The following is a 22,169-nucleotide window of genomic DNA, read 5'->3' on the forward strand; positions in this document are numbered from 1 at the left end:
TGATATGAAGGAAGGACAAAGGAAGAGAGAGAAAGAGAGAGAGAGAGAGAGAGAGAGAGAGAGATGACAGTTGTGTGTGTCTGTGCATCTCTCTACAAACAATGAAGTGGTTTAGTTACTTCAAAAACAGTGATTTTACCCCCTCCTGGCTGAGAAATATAATGTAGCGTTCTAGTATCTAGGGTATTTTATTAATGAAAGTAGCAGGGCAGAGCTGACAATAAGTTTTTGTGTGTGTGTGTGATCTGCGATCTCCGACCTCTCTCCCTTCTCACTGTGTTTATGTGCGAGTGGTGTGTGTGCATCAATTAAAGCAGCACATTAATATAGAACGGTGATTAAACTGACTTGGAACTACCTGTGCATTAAACGGTTTAAATGCATACCTGCCAGCCAATCAGAATAGAGTATTCAGACAGACCATGGTATCATTTAAAATTAATGTTTTTATACTCTCGCAACTAGCGAATCTAAAAGTATTGCGTGAGTGGACTCTCTTCTCGTTCTGTTCCCGCTTTAGTCTGCAGAGATATGCTAAATAAACAAAATGGATATTTGTCGTTTTTTTTATAAACCCACAACTAAAAGAGTGAAGGTCTCTAACTCTGACACTTCCCATATTTATTCTACTGCCGCTTATACTGACCCAGCAAAAGAGGCGGATTCTTCTAGGTATAAGAAGATCTAAGTTTTTATTCCACTCTTTGTATAGCCTACCAGTCATTGTTAATTTTAAATGTATTTTAAATGAAGAAATTATATAGGCTATAAATAATTGAAATATAGAAAATATGGTATGTGGGCCATTCTACAGAATTGGTCCAAAGTCTAGTTAAAATCGTCTTAAATTTATTTTATTTTTTTCCCCAAAATTTGTATGTATGCAAATTGTATAATATCCAAGGTAGACATTTCTAGTAATTGCACAGTTAATTCTCATATTGTATTTTCAGAAAGTTTTGGAATATTTGTCCTCTCCCCAAATTTGTCACTACCGAAACACGGTAATAATAATTTAATTAGAAAGGTTATATTGACCTATTAAGATTTTGCTTGCATCTACATTGTAAATATATTTTTTGCTATTTTATAAAAAAAATTCAGAGGTAAATCAATAACAGTTAAATTTTTAACAATATTTGAGTGTAAGTGTAATTTAGGAGATTTGTTGTATTTAGTGACAATTTTATGGGATGACACCCCAAAAAAAAAAAAAGATGTCACTACCGAAACTCCACCAAATGTTTCGGTAGTGACAATTTTAGATACTCAAAGATGCTAATCAGCACATGGTTGGCTAGCAGAGTTTTGAAAAGTTGTACACACATAAAAATTATAACTCCCAAAAAAGTGTGCTTAATTGCAGAAACACATCGATTTTTCAGACTTTTGAGCACATTAACCTCAAAACTTCACTTTTTAAAAGAATCAAAGATATTTTAAAAAACAACGGGGAAAAAATAATTAAATAAATTAAAAATTAGGTGTTAGGGTTTGGGACAGCCACCTCCCAATTGAAAGTACCCAATAAATGATGATTATTAATGAAATATATATATATATAGATATTAAGCTTACTAATACTTAATATAATATAATTATATTATATTAAGTATATTAATATATTAATAATATTATTGTGGGTTTCAATAGAGAATAGAAGGATGCTTAATACATTGAATACTTAAATGCTTTTTAAATGTGTTTTTTGGCTGTAGGACAGCAGTTTGCACCAATTCTGTAGAATGGCCCATATGTAAATAAATAAATAAATAAATAACTAAAGGTGCCCCCCCCCCCAGGCAAAAATGTGAAACTCTGCCTATGCATATAGGTATTTTTGCTATATTTTTTTCTATATGTGATACTTACAATTTTATTTTGGAAATACGAGGACTGTCCATTTAACATGTTAATTTGGTGCAGTTTAATTATGGAAAAAATAACTTGTTAAAATTCTTTCAGTATTTAACGTACCCAGACCTGTACACCAACTTATATTGCATGCAGTTGCTTAGTGATGAACACAATGCATAATGATGACTGCGTGATGCAGCCTATTAGAACGCAGTTACATGCCCCTTGAGTTCAAGATATGAGGGCAAATAATGCCTCTGTATGGGTTTTTTTGTCCTACGCATACATGTATAATATCTGCATGATTGCAAATGTGCTATTCATTTTTCACAATAGTTCTATAAACAAGAAGTTAATATAGGGTATATGTCAAACGTCACCTAACCAAACCGAAAAACAGGTATCACCACTTGTTGGAGAAAGTGTTTACAGCGGTATAAACTGATGGTGAAATCTATGGACTTTTAAAGTTGTTTTTATTGTTAGTGTTTTATTACATTTTTTAATATTAGAGTGTTAATGAGAAGAAGAAAAATAAGATATCAAGATATCTATCTGCATATGTACAACGGCTTTTTAGTGCCACGTTAATTTTTTTTAAAAAACTCTAAGATTACAAGATTAAAGTCGTAATATTTTGATAATTATGTAAAAATTACAAGAATAAAATCGTAGCAATACGAGAATAAAGTTTAAATATTTTGAGAATAAATGTAGTATAATTTAATGAAAGAATGTCTCATTAACGAAAAGATGATTGATTCACACCGACCGCTTAAACTGCGATCGGTCACGCCACATTAAAGAGCGTGAAAAACACATTATTGTAAGCCATATTGTTTGAATTTCGCTATTTAACTGACAGTTTAAATTTGAAACAATTTGAAAGCTGAGAATTTGTTTTATATTAAAAGTTCCAAAAGCACAAAGCTTATTGCTATTATTGGATGGCTGGCATAATACAAATGAATGCATTTGAAGACGTGAAATATTATTTCCAAGCATACTGTCCCTGTGACACATGGTATGATTTCAGCTAATAATCCCACATATAATCAAATCAGTTGCCAGACCACCGGAATTTCTCCCGGTGCTCCCGATCTTGGCAATTTGCATGCGTAATATAGGCTATAGGTCTCAAAATATTATAACTTTAATCTCGCAATTGCTATGACTCAATTCTCGTACTCTCAAATTATTTCGACTTTATTCTCGTAATTTCGACTTTATTCTTAAAATATTTTCACTATTCTCGTAATTTTGACTTTATTCTCAGTATATTTCAACTTTATTCTCAAAATATTTCGACTTTATTCACGTAATTTTGAATTTTTCTCAAAATATATTATGAGTTTAATCTCGTAATCTTAAATGTTTTATTTTTATTTTTTAACGTGGCTCTAAAACACTGTCGTACATATGGGATGGACATCAGTTATAATTATCTTTGGTATGCCCTTTGAAGGCTTCTTGAGTAAAAGAGATCCTTATTTAATGAAGCATATACAGAAGACCTGAACCGGAAGAGACACGACCTGTTTTACAGAATGAGGAATTTTGTTGTGCATAACCCCCGTTGTGTTACATTTTAGACATAATAATAACAGTATTGCCTCTTTTTGCTCAATTTTGCCAACAAAAATAGTTCCAAACAAATCCACAGTAGAACTGCATCTCTGAGCAACAAACAGCGGTGTTTCAAGAATGAATCCATGATTTTGAATGAACTGAGTGAGCCAATGATTCAGTGACCCACTCATTAAGACAGTCACTTGCTTTGTTTCTGAATGAATCAGCAGTTTTAATGAATCAGCTGAACAAATGACTGAATGATTTACTTAAGACTATTATATTATTAAGACTTGCCACCTACTGGTGTTTTTAGCTTCATATTTATAATATCATGTTATCGTTATTTAAAAAAAAATTATAATTTCACAATTTTTGAAACCCATTAATTTATAGCATTATATTCATAGCATTATGTATGCAATTCGGATTAAAGTGTGAATGCATTCATGTTAATGCTGAACAGTTTGTGTACATAAACCTAAATGCTACTTCAGATGCAGCTTCTGAAAACAATGTTATGGCCACATTGTAGCCTTTACAGTTTGTGTAATAAATTATATGTTCAATAAAAACATGTTTTTTTTCTAAAGCTACATTTTTGTAATGTCTATACACTGCTTTTCTCATTTAACACAATAATGACTTTAAATTATCTTCTGGGGGTAATTTCTCAGCCCAAATTATTGTGTGATTAATTTGCGATGAATTAAGATTAATCGTAATCGTAATTAATTCGATTAAAAATGTTACTCCCTCGACAGCCCTAATATACATATGCAAAAAGTGCTCTAAAATCATAGTAATAGTAAGTAATTTTGCCATAAAAATCATTGAAAACATCCAACACATTGCCCAGCCTTATCACCAAACTCTAATAACAATAATTGTCCGTTATACTTTTACAGACGCATAGAAGTATTTTAAGGTAACTTTTGTAGCACTTGGGATGGGAACTGAGAAATCCCAAGAAACAGCATAACTGTGTAACCTGTTAGTCCAGATGCTGCGGAACAGATCAAGAGACTCGCGCAGCCGGTTAGTGCTGTTGTCTTCCCTTATGACCATGTTATAACTGCTACTGGCTGCCACAAAGATGATGGCGGTCACATCTGTGATTATAAACAGGAAGAGATATATTATCACCAAACACACACTTTTAGTGTGGGTGATAGTTCACCCAAAAAATGAAATTGTCATCATTTGCTCACCTTCGTGTCATTCCAAACATTTATTTATTTTATTTACATTTGAAGAATGAATGACATACATACACACAAGGTAAGCACGGAAACACACTAGAACAAACCTCACTGGTTTTTGTGCTTCACACATGCAAAACATGTGCACTCAAGGCAAAACAACGGTGGGGACACTGGGCAAGTAATGTAATTGGTGTATGGCCGAACACTGTGTAATATTGATAACACTGACTACCACAGCAAGAATAGCACGCACAAGTTTCTGCATTTACCATATGTATTCTGTTCATAATATAAAGAAACTTAATTTCTTCACAAGACTAAAGATTAAACTGCTTGATTCATATGGATTTGTGTTATGAAGGTTTAAGTTGTGTGTGTGTGTGTTTTGAGGGTGAGTAAATGATGACACAATGTTCATTTTGGGTGAACTAACCCTTTAACTTAAATACCATTAGTCACTTTCAGATATATCAACAACAAAACAGGTTTTGTGAATTTGTTTACAGACAAAAAAAATGCAAATCTGCAAGCTCACCATTAAAGCACTGAATCCATTTCCTTCTTTCATCTCTCTGACCACCCACATCAAACATACTGACACACAGGGAGAAAGAAATAAGAAATGTTTCTGTATAACAACTTAACAAATAAGTATTTATATAAATGTAGTAACTGAATCTAGATATGAATCATTAGATCAATTATAGAAATATAGTGGGGACCAAATATCTGAGAATACTAGTGTAAATGCTTTTATCCTTTTTTTTCTTGCCACCGTCACCTTTGTCTTGCTTAGTTGGGGACACCTAATTTTTGGCAATACTGTCGACTTGATTCCACAGACACTATTTGAAGAGAACTGAATTGAGCTGGACGATGACATCACCGAATCAATGATGAACTGACTTTACCGGAAAAATTTACTGTTTACTATTGTCTTCTTTTTAGAGCTGCTCTACAGCAGAACTGAATTTTGTTCACTCACCCCCACCTACTATCTCTGCCGGTATTGAGACTCGAACCCATGACCTTTGGGTTACAAGTCCGACTCTCTAACCATTGCCCCACCATGAATCACCATTAACAAAATATTCACGCTGAAAATCTTTACTTGTATATACACTGTAATTTGTTAAGAATTAAATGACAAAATCATCAACCCATTAAGGCCTGGATTCAAAAACACACAGAAAATCTAAGTTCAAAAATTCATAAATAACAAAAAATTAATAAATAAATTACAGGATGATCTAACTTGCATGAATTTCATCACAGCAACTCAATGTAAATCAGTAGATTGTATGGCCCCCACATGCTACTTGCCGGCTTCGGATGCTCCAATAATGTCCCAGAGATTCTCAATTGGATTCAGGTTTGAGGGAATGTGATAGCCAGTCAATGGATTCAATACCTTCGTTATCCACTGCCTACAAACTCCGGCCACATGAGGGCAGGCACTGTCATGCACCAGGAGAAACCCAGAGTCCACTGCACCAGCGTAAGGTCTGATAATGTCTTTGAGGACTTCATCCTGTTACCTAACAGCAGTAATGGTACTTTTGGCTAGCACAAGGAGGTCTGTGTGACCCTACAAGGGTATTTTTCCCCAGATCATCGGTGACCTACCGCCAAACCGGTCACGCTGGATGATGTTGCAGGCAGCATTACATTCTCCAGGGCATCTCCAGAATCTTTCACTTCTGTCACATGTGCTCAATGTGAACCTGCTCTCATCCATGAAGAGAACTGGGCACCAGAGGTGGGCTTGCCAATTCTGACATTCTCTGGTAAATGCCAATCCAGTGGCATGGTGCTGGGCTGTGAGCACAGGTCCCACTAGAGGATGTCGGGCTCTCATGCCACCCTTATTGAGTCTGTTTCTGATAGTTTCTTCAGAAACATGCACACCAGTAGCCTGCTGGAGGTCATTTTGTAGGGCTCTGGCATTGCTCCTCCTGTTCCTCAAGATACTGGTCCTGTTTGCTGGGTTGTTACCCTTCAGTGGCTTTGCCCAACTCCCCTTGTGTAATGGCCCATCTCCTGGTATCTCCTCCATGCTCTTGAAACTGTGCTTTGAGACACACCAAACCTCCTTGCGACGGCACATTTGGATGCGCCATCCTGGAGGAGCTAGTGTACCTGTGTAAACTGATTTGGTTGCAGGTACTGCCTCATTCTACAAGGAGTGACAAGGATCATAACAAAACACAAAACTAGAGACAAATAAGTCAAAAAGGATAAAGAGAGAGCAACTGTCTGTGGCAACCACCTGCAAAACCACTCCCTTTTTGGGGGTTGTCTTGCTGTTGCTTCTCCAATGCTGTTGTCACTCTCATTCGCACCAAAGCAGGTTAAACAGATTCACAATCACTTATGCTTCATAACTTGACAGACTGATATTACTGAAGTTAAACTGACTTAGTGTTATACTGTGATGACTAAGTGTTCCTTAAAATTTTTTGAGCAATGTATATGAAGCAATGTTTTATTTAGTTTTGTTTATTTTATTATTAGTTATGTAAAACAACCATTTACAAAGTACCGACTTACTGCTTTCAAAGAATCCCTTGTGTATTTGTGTTTGTGCTCTGACAAATTTGTCAGAGGTTTCCATTTACAACAAGCTTCTGATGAGTTAAAAGGATGCCATTTTGCTTTCAGATAAAACAACACTACTTGTGGAGAAGTGGGGTAACATTAACATACAGTAACCCCCACTCAGGAACTTTTAGTAGTTGTTAGTTACTCTTATCTATCCTTTTGTTAATAAAACTTCTTTTATTATAATTGTGTCTTCTTTGTGTTGATAAAACAGTAAGAGGCTCTACAAGTTAACAATATCTCTAAAATCCTTCAGATTGGTCAAACTACAACTTCCTCCAATTTATGTACTGTAATTCTTATTTATTCAACAATCTTTCATGACTGTTCTTTACTGTCAAGGTGAAATTCCTGGCTGGTCCCCCGTAAAATAGTGTGACCAAAACTAAACATTAAAGGGGTCATATGATGCTTTTTTAAAGATCATTATTTTGTGTATTTGGTGTAACAGAATATGTTGACATGCTTTAATGTTCAAAAAACACATTATTTTTTAAAATATTGTACATTATTGTAGGTCCTCTATGCCCCGTCTCTCTCAAACGCTTAGTTTTCTACAATTTCCCTCCTTCAGATAAGCGCAGTCTGCTCTGATTGGCCAGCTGACCCAGTGCATTGTGATTGGCCCGAACACCGCAAGCACTCGTCGGAAATGTAACGCCCCTTCCTAGGCTCACGAAATGATCATCCATAAAATGCACTGCTGTTCTGTTGTAAGTAATCTTAAAGATTTCTAAATGCATCTACTTTCTGAAAGGCCAAATAAAGTGCTTTTGCGTTCGTCTAGAAACACACAGCGTCTCCCTGACATGGCTGCTTCAACACTAACTGCGATTACTGAAACCACGCCTTCTTTCTTTGCGTGCACATTTGGGCGCCATTATGCAAATATTTCCACATAGTGAGGTAGATATGTGGGGGCGTGTTAGAACGAGCCGTTTTAGGGGGGCGTGGCAGAGTCTCAACTTTGATAAAGAATATCTCTTTGGTTTTGAGACTTTAGTCTTTGCAACTGCAGGGATCTTCTCTATGCACAATCAGCTTGTAACACTCCAAAGAGAAAGGAAAACTTCAAATCGCATCATATGACCCCTTTAATATTTAAGCCCAAAGCCATAATACTTGTGGTGCTACTTAGATCTAAAATCTCGACATTTTGTGGTGCCCCGTGTGAGGCTATCTTACATTGAAATCACTACAACATTGTTGCCAATCTTAGAGATATAGCAGCTTTTTTTAGTTTAATGGGACTTTCGCAAGAGTGCAGAACCCACTGATTCAACAGAATTTTTGACTCAACAGAATATTTTAAATAAAACAAAATAAAATGGCTCAGATAAAATAAAGCTGCTTGGAAATGGTATTTTAACCTTTACCATTCTTCACATGCTTTCTGATTTCCTCAAACAACTCTCTCCTTTGCTTTCTCTGGTCCATGTGTACAGCGTGGTGCACACAATGATAGCAATCAAGATAGTGCCTACATTTCTCCTTTTAAATATGCCGAATGACAGATTAAAACATTGAAGTCATGTGTGATACTAATTAAGTAAAGCAGTTTGTTAAAACATTCCTATAATCCGATCTTTTCTAGGGGAACCTAAAAAATAAATAAATCTGTTCTGACCATTTTTGAATATACAGTATCCGTAGAATAAGCAATAATTTATCTATTTTCATGCTTTCTTTGCATTGCTCTATGACATACCAAAGGAATGCAGATATATGTGAGGCAATTGCTTTTAATTTCATTAGTTTCCAGGAGGAATGAAGCATTTTTAATGAACTGTAAGGGTACCAACAAATGTGTCCATATCAATTCTGAAGCCTAACTGAGCAATGCACTACATCTTTCAAAAAAATCGCTGTGTTATAGAATGTATTTTCCTAAGAGGTCATTACTAAGATATGAAATGTGGATTGTGTTATATTAATTACAATTGTTTTTTTTGCCTTTAAAAAGAAGAGATGTTTGCTACAACTGACAAAACTGATACAACTGATCAAAATACAACATAATAAGCACAGATGCAAGCAGAATTTGAACAAAGTCGTTCATTAAATACACAATTTATATCACTCGCATAACAATGTCATTGCATTGTTGAACTATGGGTAATATGGGTTTGAAAATGTCTGTATTTGATATGTGCCCCATTTGCTTTAATGACTGCAGAATTCAAGCAGACATGAACAAAACCTGATGATCCATGTTTTTTAGCATGGTTTAAGGAAAATATACCGTTTTACACTGTAAGAACTTTACATGGTTAATGCCAAACAATTGCTAAGGAATGTGCAGATTCGTACATATATTCATTTTATGTCCTGGCTTTAAATTTTTAAATGTAAAACTTTATTGCTGGGATTAAAATAAAATACAATTCATTTGGAGCCTACAGTAGATTAAAATGCTTTACTTCTACGTAAATATATTATATAAAAAAGCTGACTTACTGAAAGTTGACTTTGTCTACTTGAAATCGAGTTTCAAAAATCCCTGAAGTCAAAACACGGCACCTCAGCAAATCCTGGAAGAAATTGACAAACTCTCAATTTAATGATGCAGATCATTAATAATAATAAATCTAGTGTGACAGCGCCCTCACCTGGTCTGTTGGTGTATAGTCACCCTGTCGTACAGACTCAATTCTGTCCAGGAAGCTGAAAAAAAGTTCAAAGACAAATTAAAATACACTATGATTACAATAATACTATAATAAGATTAACTAAATAAACTGTATGATAAATGTTTATCACATCTGACATTCAAAGAAAATTTAGTGTGATTTGTGTTTCTCATGAAATTATGTAATTTTTTATTGGTTTTACATTATGCATTGCTCTGATTGACTTGAACAGACTTGTGTGTGTGTGTGTGTCGGAAGCGGGTTAAATATGTATTTGATTAAGTGTAAATGTGTGTGGATGACACATAGACATACACCAGACAATTAAAGTGACAATCTAAAACCTTCTGCACGGTTTACCAACTATGGTTTGTGTCAGTGTTGGCCTCCAGGTGGAGCTCTAGCACAGATCACTTTAGCCCTGTTTCCTTGCCTCCAAACTTGGACTGGACAACAACATTTTACATATCTTTTGCAACTGTAAAGGTTATGCGGTGAGTACTGCAAGCTTATTAGATACTTTTTTGATTAGATTTTTTTGTTTTTTTTTGTTTTCATGCTGTTTTGGGTCAATGAAGCCTTTTGGTCTGATGTTTTATACAGTCATTTTGGGCTGAACGATACATTTGTAAGGCATATTGTCAGTGTCATCACGAGTGTAGAGTAAGGAGAGATGACTGTTCACTATATAGTTGACCTGGTTGACTATAGCAGCACAGTGAAGTTAGGATGACCTTTAATAAAAGGGTGGCCCCTAGGGATGGGCGATATGGGCTTAAAAATATATCACGATAATTTCTGATATTTGTTGCGATAACGATATCAATGCCGATAATTTAGGGACTCCTGTTTCTTTAGAGAAAAGTATTATCTTTCCTATTTTTACCTAAAATAGGGTGTTGTGAGCATTACTGAGTACACACGTAATGTAATGACTGTTTAATTCATACTGGAAGCCGGAGGGCGCCCTTGCACAGAAACTCCACATATGCATAGTAGAAGTAATGCTCCAGGAAAAAGTATCCAGTGATCGCTGTAGCTGACTAAAACGCAGATAAAGACATTTTAACTGAGGAAACCTGAAGACAATAAACATGCGATTGCACAAAAATATGATATCTGTGTTCTTCAAGCAATCTTGGGTATTTTTTATAAGGACAGGGCTTTACGGATCCTTTTCTTTTTAGGAGAGCTTGTGCTCCTAATTAAAAAAATTTAGGAGCACGGTCAAAAATTTAGGAGCACCTTCTAATCAGTAATCAAAAATTCTGATAAAAAACATTAACCTTCCCGTTACGAGGTGATAGGTGATTTATAGGGGATTTTGTTTTTACCTTTGTAATGGCATTTTTCTAACTTTATTAAAAGTATGTCATCTTTTATGTCAAAATCAAATATATTTATAAGCTTTTTAACATTTCTAATTAAAACAACAGAATAAAAACAAGTAGAAAAAGAAGTAGAATAAGAATAAGTTACCAATAAAATGAAATCAGTATTTAAGAAATACATTTGTGCTACAGAGGTGGCATAGAAGAACACACAAGTGGCTTGTATGTGTATTTTCAGACGTTTAATGAGGCTTGGAGGTCGCATGAGTGCAATTATATTCATAAATTCATGTTGAGGTTAATATTTTAAATATAACATTTTGAAAATAGAAATGATTTAAATAACAGAAAAGATGCTTTAAAAATTAAACAAACTGCCAGAAGGAAGCGTCAAGTCACTGATTTTATCACTGAATCATTCATTCAATTGATTCGTTCGAACAGCTGAATCATTCAGGAACGAAGTACATGACTTTCTTTATGAATGGGTAATTGAATCATTGACTCACTAGATTCGTTTAAAAACGCAGTTCATTCATAAACGAAACACCGCTGTGTTTGAATGGAGATGCGCAGCGGCTCAGCTGTTACTTTTTTTAAAAAACAATTTTTGTTGTTGAAATAGAGCAAAATATGGCAATTGTGTTGTTGTCATACAATATAAGTCACTTAATATTAACTTCTTGTTTAATGAACTGTTGTATTAAATCAATATCACATTTGCAAACTCCCTTAATAATCATTAAAAGCGGTCACTCATCTTAGTTTATCCCGATCTCACAAAACTCCGTTATAATCGACGAAGCTCTCTACACTGCACAATGAATATCTTATTTACACACCGTCAACACTGTGTTTGTTATAATGAGAGGATATGTCTGTGATGCATTACTCAACGCTGCAGAAACACGTACGTATATTAGAACCTTTGAAGCTCCCTCAGCGCAAACACAAATATGCTGATCAGGTCAGTCGCACAGGTGCTCCTAAATATTATTTCATAGTCGCACGCAGTAGTTTTCAGTCACAAATGCGACTGAAATGGTCGCACTGTAGAGCCCTGAAGGATAAAGTATATTTATAATGCAATACTAATCGATATAGCCTTTATCACTGTATATAATGCTATAAAATAGTATGATTTCTGCCTTATTCTGTGATACGAAACCACGTCTGATAAGTTAAATAAGATACAAAAATAAGTTATTTCAAACACTCGACTATGTTATGAAGTTAATATGGAGAAAAAGCATGTCAATAAATTAAAATATCTTTGTTGGATAACAGGTTTGTAAATTACTCCCACATGTAAAACTGTCGCACACGTGCTGCTGTAGTACATTTACTCAAGGCTCAGACCGATTTTTGTCGCACTGTAAAGCCCCATCCAAACCTGTTGCAGATTGTAGAAGGAGCTGCTCAATTTCACGTCCGCCTTCCTTCACGTCACTCCACACAGTCTCACACAGAAATATGCCAACAACTAGACTTTATCGTTATTGTCGCGGGAAGACGAATTCTTATCGTGTGGAGAATTTTTACCGGTATATTGCAAACGATAAGATATCGCCCATCCCTAGTGGCCCCGTCATGCTAAAGGGGAAGTATCAATCAATATTTCCACCTTTTGAATGGCCGCTACAAATGGAGAGGCCTACATGCAAAATGATGCGTAAAATACACACAGATAAAAACAATGTGCAATGAACATTTAAAATGATGGTTTCCAGGCGTGGAAAAGTCAGCTAGACAAAAGATTTAATGGACATGCATTCACTAGCCACTTTATTAGTTACACCTTGCTAGTGTCGGGCTGAAAGTTTTCTTTGTTTAGCAAAGGAAATCCAGTCACCTCTTGGCTTATATCGAAATCTTCCAACATTTTTCTTTACAAATCCTCCTTTTGTACTTCTAATTCGCGAACAGTGTTTGCTCTCTCTGCGCTTCCGCGTTCGTCACTTCTCACTGGCACTTACTCTATGTCAGGGTCTGGCGTCTGGTGTTCTCCCTCTCTCCTCCAGAGGGCGCCAGCTCCCGGACTCCCATTCCCCAAACCCCATACACTCATTACACTAATTCCCCCAAACTCCACAGTCACTCACTCATCACACTCACCCTCAGCTGTGCCCCGTCTTCACTGACTATATCTTTTCCTCTCACTCACCACTCGGCCTGGCTGTATTGTGTAATGTAATAGTGTTCGTCGTCCCTAGACCTGTTTTTGTTTTGCCTTGTTGGCCTTCCGGTTTTGAATAAAGAAGTTTTCACCTGCATCTGGACCCAGACCCTTTGTTTACACGGTGTGCTTTCCTGACCGGCCCGTGACACTCTATGCCTACGTCATCCACTGGAACTGCGTTCTATTGTGAATGTGTGTATGACAGTTAGTGGAAGCTAAAGATTACAGCTTATAAAGTTTTAAATATGGATATTTTTATTACAAAAACATCGATACGCTTCAGGAGGCTTTTATTAACCCCTCAGAGCAGTGCGGCCACTTTTTATGATGATGGAGGCACTTTATTGGACTTCTTTTGGACTATTGAACAATAACACCCATTCACTGCCATTATAAAGCTTGGAAGAGCCAGGACATTTTTTTATATAATTCCGATTGGATTCGTCTAAAAGAAGAAAGTCATATACACCTAGGATGGCTTGAGGGTGAGTAAATCATGAAGTAATTTTCATTTTTGGGTGAACTATCCCATTAACATGATAGTATCATACAGTTGCTCCCAAAGGTGCTCTACTGAATTGAGATCTGGTGACTAGAAATGCGCAGATCAGCTCAAATGTCACCTGAATCCACTGCTTTTAATCATTTATCCACCATCAACCCACCCGCAGCTATATTTTTCTCTGATTTAGATATCCGCCCCTACCCGCACCCGATTGTCACATCACAAGTAATCTAATTCTTAGTTTTGCATGATGATATGATGAATGGATGGTTCATTTTTAACAGAAGATTCAGTGACTTTAGAGCTGGTCTGCACATCACTGCACACGTCTGCGCTGCATTACGGCTCCGACACAGCCACCGGAGCTGATTGCGGCCACTCTAGTCAATGCTTGTATTTATACCAGCCAAGGCATCCCAGAAGTGGCTCTCTGTGCTGCTTCACTAAAGATAGGTGCAGTAGGGATGCATTGAGATTGGGATCCCGCGGGTCCCATGGGACCCAACGCAAATCTCGTGGGAGTGGGCGGTTTTACTTTTACTGCGGGTGGGAATGGGTGGTCAAAAAAATTTAGCGCCGGTCCCGCCATCCCGCATTCTTGGCACATACCAACAATGATGGAGTTACATAGGCTAAACAGGTGTTTACAGTGTTTGGTCATACACTGATTACATGACTTTCCCAACGCGACCGCTACTGTCATTTTGCTTTTTTGAAAATAAATAATTTAGTTCAGCTGGAAAACGTACGCTACAATAAACTGGAAGTGTCTGCTCTGCTCAATACAGCCAAGGTTGCCAGGTCTGCATCTCAAAACTAGACCATGACAGTCAAAAACATCCCAAAATAATGCAATGGCCAAATCCCAAATATCAAAATATGTCATTTCCATACCTAAAATACATATTTTATGGTCACTGTTATATACATTGATCATAAACAGAGTTCAAAGGCTTCCTACCAGTGGCCCTTTCACAAAACTTAACATTTAGCTAAGATTTATCATACGTAGAATGCAAAATGTTTCAATATAAGCATTTTTAGTCAACTGTAATTTATGCAATATTTCAAACCTTTAACCAAAAGGTTTTTTTTCAAGGGGGGAAATCAACCCACCTAAACAGTTTAAAAGTAGCCAAATTCTTTGGAAGAAAAAAAAAACAAAAAAAAACATGGACTTGACAACCCTGCATCCAACACGAGCTGCAGGAGTCAGATTTGACTGATCACGGGTGGAGAGTAAGGAGAGATGACTGACAAGACCATGCTGGAGGATTTGCTGCTCAACAGATCCTGATCTCATTGACAAATATCTGATCTTGTAAAATGTGCTCCCTTTACACAGAGTACACGTGATCGTGAAATTGAAAGTGAACAGCGAGCGCTTATCGAAAAACAATTGCAATTATATACAATATTAGAATAAACCGACCTTTGCAAAAAAAAAAAAAAAACACAGACTTTCACATGCTTTCAGGGCTCCACCGTGAACCGCTAGTCCTAGGTCCTAGACCTAGGGTTTGTTACGTCGCAATATTGGAAATATTTCAGTTTTAAACCATGAAGGCTGATATTAAGCAATGTGCAAACTTGTTATGCCGGTGAACGTTTTAACCTTAGTCAATTATACAAAGTGAAAGTTAAAAAAATAACCTACAGGCTCTCGGCATCTGACACTGCATTAACAGCGCTGACACTCCTCTTCCTTTCTGCTGTGCTACTGAGTGTTTTACGATTGTAGCTCTGTGTAGCTTTGTTTTTCTGTTGGAATCTCTATCTTACTATCACTTTCTGTTGTTTAAACTGCTAAACTATAACTTAATTATCACCATACTTCTGACATTACCTAGCATACTAATTTGATAACGTTTGCTTTTCAAACCGTAAGTGCAGCGCGTTTGCATTCCGTTAGCCTGTTATTCGCGCCTACTGTTTCTTTTTCTCTCTCTCTCGTTCCGTTTCTTTTCTCTCTCGCTACGTTTTCATGAGTTCATCAAACAACTGTGGTAAGTCGGAATCATTCAACAATCACGGTGAGTAATGGGTTCTCCTTTTATTGTCACTTGCACTGCTTGCCACTAGTGTTGCTTTCCTCAACAAAAATTATGACTAAATATAGTCGTCAACGAACCTTTATCACGTGACGAAAACGAGACGAGACGAAAATGCTGGTCATGTGACGATGACGATAATTAAATGTATAATGCAATATCGTTGATGAATAAAAACGAGACGAAATGTGGCTTACAAAATAAAAACTACGCTAAAATGTCTCTTCATTTTCGTTGACCAAAACAAGACGAAACGAAATGTTATAACGTTATTTCGTCTCGTTAATATTATTTTGTAGTATTTCTGTTTCCTGTGACTCGCTTCAGGGGCTGCATCAGGTCGCACTGCGCAGACGCAGGCGACGTCACTTCCTCAAGCCCACTCGCGGAATTATTTAGAACAGTGTTTCCCAACCGGGGTCTGTCGAGAGCAGGGGTGCCGAGTAAAAAATCATTTTTTTATATTTTTAAATTGCTAAAATGTTCAAAAAAGCAGCTATTATATAATATCCATTTCTAATGCCGCCAATAATTAGAGATGCACAGAAATTCCGGCTGCCAAAAAGGAGTTCACCGCTCAGGATTCACTTGTGTGTGTTATCCCACTCTATGCGTGTGTGTGCTCCGCTCAGTCGCTTGCGGCCCATGTGACTGCTCCATTCATATACTGCTCATGCTCATCGGAACAGCAAAGTCCACTCTTGCCACATGTATAGTGTATCTTTCTCTGTCAGCCATGAGGGATTCACATGTGATAAATGCAACGAAATAGTTAGGCAGACAGAGATGGTTTCAGAACTAGAGACACGCATCCAAACTTTAATGAGGATAGTAAGAATGTGAGGGTCTTAGATACGGCTTTGGATGCAACTAGCTTAGCGAGTCCCGTACATTGTTCGGTTCCGGTTGCAGAGCCCCCACAGCAGGATGACTGGATGACTGTGAGGTGGCATAGTCGTGGGACAAAACACTGCTCTTCCATTCCGATCAAAACATTAAACAGGTTCTCCCTACTCAGTGATGCACCTACTGAGAAACCGGTTGAAAGAGCCCTTGTTATTGGTGATTCTATTGTACGGAACGTGAAAATAGAGACACCAGCCACCATAGTCCAATGCTTACTGGGAGCCAGAGCGCCTGACATCTTGGCAAATTTAAAAGTGCTGGCTAATGCTACACGTAAATTCAGTAAGATTGTTATCAACGCCAGCGCTAATGATGTCCGACTTCGCCAGTCGGAGATCACTAAAAATAATATTACAGAGGTGTGTGAACTTGCAAGTACGATGTCAGACATGGTAATATGCTCTGGTCCCCTTCCTGCTTACCGTGGTGACGAGATACACAGCAGACTGTCGTCACTCAATGGCTGGATGTCTAAGTGGTGCCCGCAGAATAACAGGTTTCATAGACAATTGGACGAGTTTTTGGTGCAGACCTGACCTGTTCTCTATCCCTCCAGGGGTGGTGACGCTCTTCTCTCTAGAAATATGGCAGTTTTAGAGTTTGTACTTGACTAATTGGGGCCCAGGTCAGGAAGCAGATAGACTGGCTAAACCGACCATCTGATAGCCGCCTCATGTCACAGAAGTCAGTTAACTCTCAACACAGAGACTCTTTCACCTAGATATCATACTATAGAGACTGTCTGTTCCCCAAACTAGCAAATACAAAAAACATCCAAAACAATTTAAGTGTAACAATTTAATTGATGTTCAACAAATAAAAAACAGATATATAATACAGATAAACAAATGATAAAGCTTGTCTTAATGAATATTAGATCAATTTCTACAAAAGCGCTTTTTGTAAATGATATTACAGATCATAACTTAGATGTGCTCTGTTTGACAGAAACCTGGCTAAAACCAGATGATTACATTATTTTAAATGAGTCTACCCCCAAGATTACTGTTATAAACATGAGCCGCGTCCAAAAGGCAAAGGAGGAAGTGTTGCTACAGATTACAGTAATATTTTCAGTATTTCTTAGAGTTCTGGTTTCAAGTATAATTGGTTTGAAGTAATGGTGATTCAAATAACATTACCCAGAGAAACAAGTGTTAATGATAAATCCCCTGTGACTTTTGTACTGGCTACTATATACAGGCCACCAGGGCCCCATACAGACTTTATTAGGGGGCATAACACACACAGTTTCACCCAATCTCACGTTAATCTTGAGTACCTATAGAGTAGTACTGCATCCTTCATATCTACAAAAAGTCTTTAGTTTTATCATATTTAAAAAAGAAAGATACAGCTTTACGATTCTCTCCGGAAAAAGTCGAGCTCCTGGAGGCGTGCCATGGGCGGAGCTAAAGAGTGACGAGCACTTGAGCGCCGAATGCCAACAAAACAGACATTTGATGCCGTTTCACTTACCGTCTGCAGGTCCAGATCATGACCGGGATCTTTTATAGCTGGAACCGCTCCATCTTTCAATATCAAACGATGAGCAAATCCAGCTTCGAACTGGGCCTTATTTATAAAACGTTCTTCAACAAACACACTTGTGAAACTCCGTTGCTGCCCCGGAAAAACAAACTGTATCTACTGTTTACATAATGCTGGGTTCTTTAGGAAGCTGAACAAAGTTATCTTTCCCTTACAACCAAAAACACACTTCTTTGGAGACATTCTTCCCGAGCAAGTCCCAGGCAGTGCTGCCGCCGGATGAAGCGCGTTGATGGGCGCGATCTCGCTCTCGCCGATGTGTGGAGAAATGCCCATATAAGGTGTTCCACCCTCGTCGACGTCATGAAGAGCCACGATTGAAAAAACTCTCCGAAACTTATACGAACCCGGAAGTACGATTTTTAGCACAGAAATACTCCGTCATACGTCCAAATTGTTTTTTGAATCTTTGTCCATGCTTCGCATGAGAATCCAACTCTTTAACAGTGAATAACTCTGAATGTATGAAACAGCATTGTCAGCATGTGAAACAGAAATTTCAAATAATTAAATGATCTCTAATACAACATGCTACATTTCTTAATTAGGGTAATGAAAAACATTTGACTTCTATTCAGCCAACAGCAAGAAGGCAGAGACTCGTAAAATGGGAGGAGAACCTGCACCAGCAGGTTGATGAAGAGGAGATGGCCACAATACCAATATTAAAATCCAATAGGGAAAAGAATGTTGCTTTTGTAGTTGTAGAACAAAGATGACCAAATAAATAGTGAATAATTTGTGTTTATTTAACAGCTGTGGTGGTGGTTTCGGCATATATCTTGTACTACTCTTCCATCTGGCATCCTTCCATTCCATACAGTAATCAATTTCATTTTCGGAAGGTGCGATGGTGAGAATGTGTGTGTAATCAATGCATCCAACCACACTGGAAATCCTAAAGGAAATTATAATTATTAGGTTACTTAGAGGTCGCAAAAAGATGTTATCAAGTGAACGTCATTTAAAAATGGTACTGCTCAAATAAATATGGCAAAATAAATAAATTAAATCAAATTAAATTAAATCCTCTTCTGATTTAAATGTAACTCCCCGCGAATTAATGCAGCCTCCTCATCTACAGGATCCCCCATAAAAATACATGCCATTTTTGTCACATTTAAAGTGTCTGCATGATGAAAATGAAAGTGGTCCGATGAGAAAAATAATCTTGTTTCCATTTTCACTAAGATTATTTTTCTTACCCCACTGGCAATAAATTTTACTTGTTTACCCCAGGAAACAAGACTAAATATCGTATATATTTTTTCTTATATAGACAATGCATCTTGATTTAAGAATTTTTAGATATTTGTACTTGAAATAAGGCGAAAATCTCAGCAATAAAAGCAATTTTTGCAGCGTGAATAATTGAACGAGGTATTTAAACATTGCTTACGCTTTAAAAATGGGGAGGAGGCCGAAAGTAGAGGTCTGACCGGGCCTGTTTTTTTAGTCCCGCTCCCGCCCGCAAGGTTCTATTCCGCAATATATTCTATATATAATTCTAATATATTATATAATATATAATAATATATAATCCCATTATATATTCACTCTGTTCATCCGCTGTCCACGTAGAATAATTTTCTTCCCGACCCGACCGTTGCCGCTAAATTTAGATCTCGTTTCCAGAATCTCACATTTAAAGGGGTCATATGATGTTGCTCAAAAAGAACATTATTTTGTGCATTTGGTGTAATGAAATGTTTATGCGGTTTAAGGTAAAAAAAAACACATTATTTTCCACATACTGTACATTATTGTTTCTCCTCTATGCCCCACCTTTCTGAAACGCATCGATTTTTACAAAGCTCATCGGTCTGAAAAGCAAGGTGTGATGTGAGTGGCCAGCTATCCAGTGCGTTATGACTGGCCGAATACCTCAAGCGTGTGACGGAAATGTTATGCCCCTTGCCATATTGTGATGATGTCCTGTCAGGCCAGAGCGACGATTCAAAAACATGAAAACCCATTATAAACGAGGCATTCGTTGCATTCAGTGGGGACATAATTATGGATTATAATGACTCGTACAGTCTTTTTACGCGTTGCATCACGCCGTGTAAACATAAAACCATGTCTGCATTTGTGATCGGAGAAATGACAAACAACAAGCCCTACTCTACACTGCCCAAAAAACTCGCTTTAAATATAAAAAACGTACTTACTTTCACAACGAAACACAGCATCACACACGGTGGCCTAGAGTGAGCAGAAGCCAGGGGCTAGCGTGAGGAACAGCCGGCGGGCTGAGTGAGCAGAGGCGGCGGGTTTGATAACGGCGCGGACAGCGGATTCGACGAAGGAGGCTTGCGGCAACCACATGTGACTACCCCGGGCTGGACTCAGTTTCATTCACGGTAAAAGCCGATCTGGCGATCCACAGCGCAAAGTTGCTGTATTTCCTCAGCAACCAACACGGATCAGCTCCAGGCATGACGAAGCAGATATCATCCTCTTTTGGAAGGCCAAACAAAGTAGTTTCACTTTCACAACGAAACAGCGCCTTCACGACATGGCGGCGGCAACAATACTACAGCGAGAATAAAAGTTACGCCTTCTTTCTTTGCGTGAACATTTGGGCGGCATTATGCAAATCTTCCCACATAGAGACATAGATGTGTGGGGGCGTGTTAGAACGAGCCATTTTAGGTAGGCGTGGCTGACTCTTAACTTTTATAAAGAATATCTCTTTGGATTTGAGACTTTAGTCTTTGCAACTTTACAGATCTTCTTTATGCACCAAGAGCTTGTAACACTCTAAAGAGAAAGGAAAATTGAAATCGCATCATATGACCCCTTTAATTTTCCACTACTGAAAGAAAGAGAGATAGGCTGACAAATAAAAGTGTAGTCTGCACAAAATTGTATGTTATTTTATTCGTCTTGTCAAGAGTCTTGAATTTATTGACTTTGATTTGAATTTATATGAATTATCTTAAGACACAAAATGAGTTTATTATTTTAAGCAACACAGTAGGGAAAAAAAAAAGTGTCAGAGAAAATAAAGTTGTACAAAAATTGTATTTCTTATTTTTATTCGTCTTGTCAGGATACAATTCGTTTAATATTGACAACACAATAGGGAAAAAGTGTCGCAGAGAGAAACAAAATGTAAGTTAGATAAATAGCCTATTAGCTATTTTTATTCGTCTTGTCAGGATACAATTCGTTTAATATTGACAACACAATAGGGAAAAAGTGTCGCAGAGAGAAACAAAATGTAAGTTAGATAAATAGCCTATTAGCTATTTTTATTCGTCTTGTCAGGATACAATTCGTTTAATATTGACAACACAATAGGGAAAAAGTGTCGCAGAGAGAAACAAAATGTAAGTTAGATAAATAGCCTATTAGCTATTTTTATTCGTCTTGTCAGGATACAATTCGTTTAATATTGACAACACAATAGGGAAAAAGTGTCGCAGAGAGAAACAAAATGTAAGTTAGATAAATAGCCTATTAGCTATTTTTATTCGTCTTGTCAAAATACTAAATTCGTTTGACATTTTTCTGTTAGCATAGAAAAATAAATAAATACGACATCTTTCATTTAAAATTATAGGCTAAGCAAAATATAAACAAAACAGAGTTGTACGTCCTTAAAAGGACAGCACATCCTTATTCTGCTCTGTCACTCATCGACAACCTGCCTGTTCTGTCTGAGGGCCGTATATTTACCACAGGTACAGCCTGCTCTGAGCATCGTTATGCACATGCTGCGCACAGACCACGCAAATAAAACGTGTGATGTTTAAAGCATACGTGCAGCACGTGCATA

General features: G+C 37.2%; 1 protein-coding gene across 1 annotated transcript in view; it reads right to left on the reverse strand.

Annotated features, from left to right (window-relative positions):
- The window catches only part of gnal (guanine nucleotide binding protein (G protein), alpha activating activity polypeptide, olfactory type), a 161,480-nt gene that overhangs the window by 8,758 nt on the left and 130,553 nt on the right, over positions 1-22,169 (reverse strand). The window contains exons 6-9 of the mRNA XM_016256990.1: positions 9,842-9,896; positions 9,690-9,763; positions 5,167-5,225; positions 4,418-4,538 (exon numbers count right to left, since the gene is read on the reverse strand). Coding sequence (XP_016112476.1) covers positions 4,418-4,538; positions 5,167-5,225; positions 9,690-9,763; positions 9,842-9,896 — 309 coding nt within the window. The remainder of the gene's footprint in view (positions 1-4,417; positions 4,539-5,166; positions 5,226-9,689; positions 9,764-9,841; positions 9,897-22,169) is intronic.

The sequence above is a fragment of the Sinocyclocheilus grahami genome, unplaced genomic scaffold (assembly GCF_001515645.1).
Source record: "Sinocyclocheilus grahami isolate Dianchi unplaced genomic scaffold, SAMN03320097.WGS_v1.1 scaffold1498.1, whole genome shotgun sequence".
Taxonomy (NCBI): Eukaryota; Metazoa; Chordata; class Actinopteri; order Cypriniformes; family Cyprinidae; genus Sinocyclocheilus; species Sinocyclocheilus grahami.